Source organism: Propithecus coquereli, unplaced genomic scaffold (assembly GCF_000956105.1).
Source record: "Propithecus coquereli isolate 6110/MARCELLA unplaced genomic scaffold, Pcoq_1.0 Scaffold129, whole genome shotgun sequence".
NCBI classification, from domain to species: domain Eukaryota; kingdom Metazoa; phylum Chordata; class Mammalia; order Primates; family Indriidae; genus Propithecus; species Propithecus coquereli.
The window spans coordinates 4,233,327-4,238,571 of record NW_012137080.1 but is presented as its reverse complement, the minus strand read 5'-3'; the positions used below and the strand labels follow the sequence as shown (position 1 = coordinate 4,238,571).

Below are 5,245 nucleotides of genomic sequence, written 5' to 3'. Positions count from 1 at the left end.
ACAGTGTGCAATCAGCAAAAATGTATTTACTGGGTCCTTTCTCCATTCTCAGGAAGGACGACTGCTTCCCCCTGCCTTGACCCCACAGTGGCTGAAATGGCTGCTGGGTTTCAACCTGGCTGAGCCACCAGTGAGGGTACTTTAGCCCATACATCCCTCTAGGCCAAAAGAGATGGTTCTGGGATAAGTTAAAATTCTAGCTCCTCTGAGGGTAAATCCAGGGATAATAGAAAAGACAGAGGCCAGCCTTGTCGTGATATACAAAGTCACAAATCCTCTTAGAGGAGTCGATGCCATAACCCAATGTCCAGCAGAGAATAGTGGCCAAAGGGTACGAGGATGGACAGTCAGTGTGGACCACTGCCTAAGTGTCCTCAAGTCTCCTCCCACAATCTCTTCCCTACCAATGTATTATACAATAACCAAAAATCGAGGAGGGCTCCTTGAAGTGGCAGTCACTAAATCATCATTTTTCCATCATCCTAAGGGATAGAGATAAAATGTTACTATGGAGGGGAAGATTTTGGCTTTTTATCTATTACTTTGTGTCTTTTCTAAGAGCGGCTTATAAATATCCCACATGAAGACACGTGGAGAAGGATTGGCAGTTACAACAGCTTGCCAGAGCCTTCATCCTTCAATATTCTAAGTCTTTGGCTCTTAAACATCTCCTCTCAGGTTTTACATTGCTTTTGTTGCCTGATTTTGGCTCAAGTTGAACTCTGAATTTAGAGTAAATACGTGGACCTTTCAAAATGAATTTGCTCCTTTCATATGAGAGATTACTTCATGGGGTAAGAGAGAAGACAAGAGGGGTGACTCATGATTTGGTGAGCAACACAGAGAGAGAAAACTCGGAGCCTTACACTTTAATTCTTCTCTACCCATTTGCCCAGGCCTCCTCGGAAGGGAGGAGGAACAGAAACATACCCTGCAGCCTACTCCCAATTATCTTTAATAACAGAAAAGCAAGAGGTAAGGAAAAAATGAAACTGCTAGAGCATCACGGATCCTCATTGTAGCCAAGAATTCCCACCTAATCTCTTAGCCTTTAAACGCAGACACACACACAGAGGACCTGTTACCAAACAGCAAACCTAGCTTGACTTTCATTTCCTGCTCCATGCCATCCGTGGGCACTGTTTTCAGAGAGTAAGAGAATCAGTCAAAAGGCAGACATCAAAGCAAAGGTGAGCAAGTCCGGGGCCTGGATGACTCATAAAAAGGATAGTGAGAACTGATGCATCGAATCAAAGAGGGGGCTCAGGAACCATGTCCAGGGCCCATCACCTGTGCCTGAGGCAGAAGGGGAGTTATTTTGTGCCAGATGCTGAAAGAATCCACTGGCAATTATCCCACGTGTTGGCCCCTTTGTGGGTGGTTTGTGGGAAAAGGCTATACACAAACTGGCTTCTTTCACCGCTATCAAGACGCACTCATCCCACCCGAGTCCCAAAGTTAGACGTTAAATCATCATAAAAAACAAAGTAATTTTAAAGACAATTTGAGTGCCATTGATTTAAAAGGCGAATCTGATAGTGGGAAGACATCCCGAGCAGCTATGCCGCAGAACAATTACCTGGGAATTTCCTGGGGTTTTAGACTTTCCACCCTTCCATCCCATCTCAAAAGTGGATTTTAAACAAGCCTGGATCAGCAAGACTCTTAAGACTTTTAATGCTGACTGAGGTGCTGTACTGAAAACCCAGCTGGTCTGCTGGAAACGAACTGCTAAGAACACATCCAAGAAGAAATGTCAAGCCAGGATTACAATCCAACCACATAGCAGCGTATTTTCTCGGGTCTAGATTTGATCCTTGCAGCCAGAACTGCAGTTTATAGACTTACAACTAACACGGCCTGGAGAATGATCATGTGCTTCCATCATAAACACACTAATATAAAATTTGACTTTGACCTAAGCAGACCACCGGAACACAGCGGGATGGGGGCACGGTGACATGGCCAGTGGGGAGGGTCTGAACATTTCTGCCATGGCACTTGAAACGGACAGGCTTATAAAGTCACGTGTTTGAAGCGACATTAAGCATGGTCTACTATAATAGCAGGATTCCTATAGTAAGGGCTAATGTGTGTGTGCGTGTGTTTTAGATTTTTACATGTCAAGCCACAAGTTATTTTTATTTATTTCACTGACAAAGAGAATTAATACCTGGCTTCCTCAGCTAAGAGGGAATAGGGTAAGTGTGTGTATGTGTGTATGTGTGTGTGTGTGTGTGTGTGTGTGTGTGCGTGCATGCTCATGAGGGTCTGTGTGTGTATATATGTGTTTATGTGTGTGTACTAAAACTTGTCAGCAAAGAAATGCATCATTGAGGCAGGTTAAATGAAGTGGAACATTTCATTCCTGGAAAATAAACCTAAGTGAGTCTCACTACATGACTCTGATTTATCTCCTTTCAAACTTCACGAGAATCAAAGGCAGGTACCTAGGCGGCAGATAAGGAACATTCTCTGTTGGGTATGCCTTTCCTACTAAATAACACTTGCGCATCACCTACGAAGGTTCCAGTGTGATAAAAAGAAAACATCTGACTCAACCAAATCACATATCTTATATTTTTAAGAGAAAATTTGCAAAACTGAGTGTCAAAATATCCAATTGCCTTAAAATTTTATTTATGAGTATATTAGGTTGAAAAAGCAACTGGCCTTTCTATATAGTAACAAGATGACATTTCATGAGTGAGACTGACTGCCATGTAATACCTATTGCACTTAGAAATCTTCAAATCAGGCAATCTAGAAATCAGGCAAACTGGAAACCAGGCAATCAAGAATCTGGAAGAAAAGGGAGACTTCGGGAGCCTGCGACACTGGTTAAGACACTTTGCATCGACTGCAGTTGTAAAACCAAAAGGCAAGCTGAAATTGATTTACTGAACTATCAGACAGCTTTTAAAAATAGGATGCACTGGTATACACAGCATTGTGCTCTGAACTCCATAAATGTGGACGTCTAAATATGCCAGGATTTTAAATACCCTCAGAGAACACAGCCCCTGAGAGGGCATCCCCATAATGCTTCTTATCTCCTCCTGTAACGCCCATTTAACAATAAAACTTTTGTCACATCAAGAAGAATATGTCCCAGTTTGACTCTGCCCTGGACTCCACTCTCATCTCTTTGCTACATCTCAGGAAACCATAAGGAGTAGAGTTCTCAGGGAGAGCTGGAAAATCAACCACAGAGCCAGGTAGCACCACAAGAAGAGATCGTTTCTAGCCTCTTGGTTATCTTGTGTGCGTGTTATGAAAGAGGGATGTGAAAGAAGTGCTATGTCACCCCCTAATCCCAAACCTCTGGGAATAACATGCCATCTTTTGTATATCCTGATGATCTGAACCTCTTCAGGGGTATAGTTGTTCCAGAAATCCTGAGCCATCTCCTTTCTTAGGTCCCCCACATTATGCAAACAAGACATGCAAATGATGTGGCTGAGGTGAGTGCTAAAAACTGTGGTCACAGAACTCATTAAACGACCCATATGGGTCAAGACCCTGGCCTCATTAATGCCATTTTCCAAATGAAGTAACTGGGCACAGACTTAACTCAATCAACCGCAGAGGTAGAGACGAGCTAAAGTCTGCTTTAACAATCTTGAATGGTAGAACTCAGTCAAATCAAAGAAAGTTTGTATACAAATCAGATGAAATGTGGTCATAGACTGCCCCATTTGCATGACTGACACTTGTCTTGTGAAAACCTGAAAAGATTCTGATGAGACCAGAGTTGCCTAACTACCCTCTTCTGTCTAACTAATACTGGAAAGGGTTAATTTTAAAAGGTATGAAATTGATTCAAATGCTTTCCCAAACAAAGTGTTTTTTTCTCTCCCTCTCCTCCCCTCACACATTCCAGAATGACACATTACTTTACCCAACACAAATTAAAGTTTAAATCTTCATCTTTGTGATGAGATTGCCTTGGCAACCTCAAATTCTCTGTAACAAGAGCCACACTAAAGGCGAAAAAAAGGCATAAATGTATTTGTACAAATCAGAATTACAAACCTTTACATGAGTCATCCTCAATTGGCTGTTTGAAAGCTGTTATGTCACTGAAAGTGCAAAGAAATAAAACCACTTTATCCTGTTCGTTTCGAATTGGAGCAATTTTCACAAAGAACCACACAGGTGTCCCTGAAAGGAATACCAAAAGGTTGGTCAGTAATTTGCATTCTCATTTGAGGGGCTATGGAAGCAAAGACTTGGGAATGAAAAGGTACAGATATTAATTCATTTTTAAATGGTCTCATTCCTTGAGGTGCCAGGTTATCACACCATTACTTTCTTTTCTTGCTGGAATAAAAACTTTCACCATGACTACTCAGTGGGGGTTTTCTTCTGTTCAAATAATTTTCCAAGTACAGATCTCTTAAGCCTTGTAAAACAGTTAGAAAATAGGTTGTAAATCCCACCTGATCTTATGGAAGAAACTTAGGTACAGAGACCTAAAGACTTACCTTAGATCACATAGTGGACAGTAAGAAGTAAGGGCCAAGATGGGCACCGCCAACCACGGCCAACAGATCATGCAAACTCAAATTTCAAACTCTATCCATCGCTAATGGGCCCCAGTGTCAAAATTCACTTCAGGAATTCACCAACTTGGCTCACATGCTCAACCAAGCATGGGTAAGAAACTATTTCTAAGTATCTCTCCCCAAAATAAAAATCCAAAACATCTAATACAATAACAAATGACAAGACACTGAAGAAGAAAAGGATCACCACAATGATTCCCCCTGCAAAGTTTCCTCAGAAAGGGAGGGTTACAAGCAGGTTTGGGCTGTGATCACATTAGTACCTTAGGAAATGAATGTATTTCAATGTCATTCCCTGTTCCCGAGCTAAAGTGGGGGGATAAGTTCTTCCTAAGCATGGCCCTTATCCACAAAAGGAGGTGGGCAGAGCTAATCTGACTGGCTCCTCAGACAGGGCATCAGCTCAGGTATCAATGGCCAAATATCTGCACTGTCATTGTCTGGCTCCCAGAAATAATTAGGGAAAGTAAACAAACATTTTCTATCCATGCAGAACATCACAGCAAGAAGTACCAGTTTATTCTGTGATACAAAATTAAATGAGACACAAAGCAATGGTATATTCTTCCCTATCAAGTTCTTGTATCCCAGTTCCTAAAAGAGCATCTGGCATATAAGAAGAACTTAATAATTCTTTGTTGAATTTTGCATAACTGGGATAATATTTTACATACTAC

The 5,245-nt window shown here is 41.6% G+C and overlaps 1 protein-coding gene across 2 annotated transcripts in view; it reads right to left on the bottom strand.

Moving 5' to 3' along the window:
- KCNH1 (potassium channel, voltage gated eag related subfamily H, member 1) overlaps positions 1 to 5,245 on the bottom strand; it is a 379,133-nt gene that overhangs the window by 338,455 nt on the left and 35,433 nt on the right. For both annotated transcript variants that reach the window (XM_012638358.1, XM_012638357.1), the window contains exon 4: positions 4,036 to 4,164. In XM_012638358.1, coding sequence (XP_012493812.1) covers positions 4,036 to 4,164 — 129 coding nt within the window. The remainder of the gene's footprint in view (positions 1 to 4,035; positions 4,165 to 5,245) is intronic.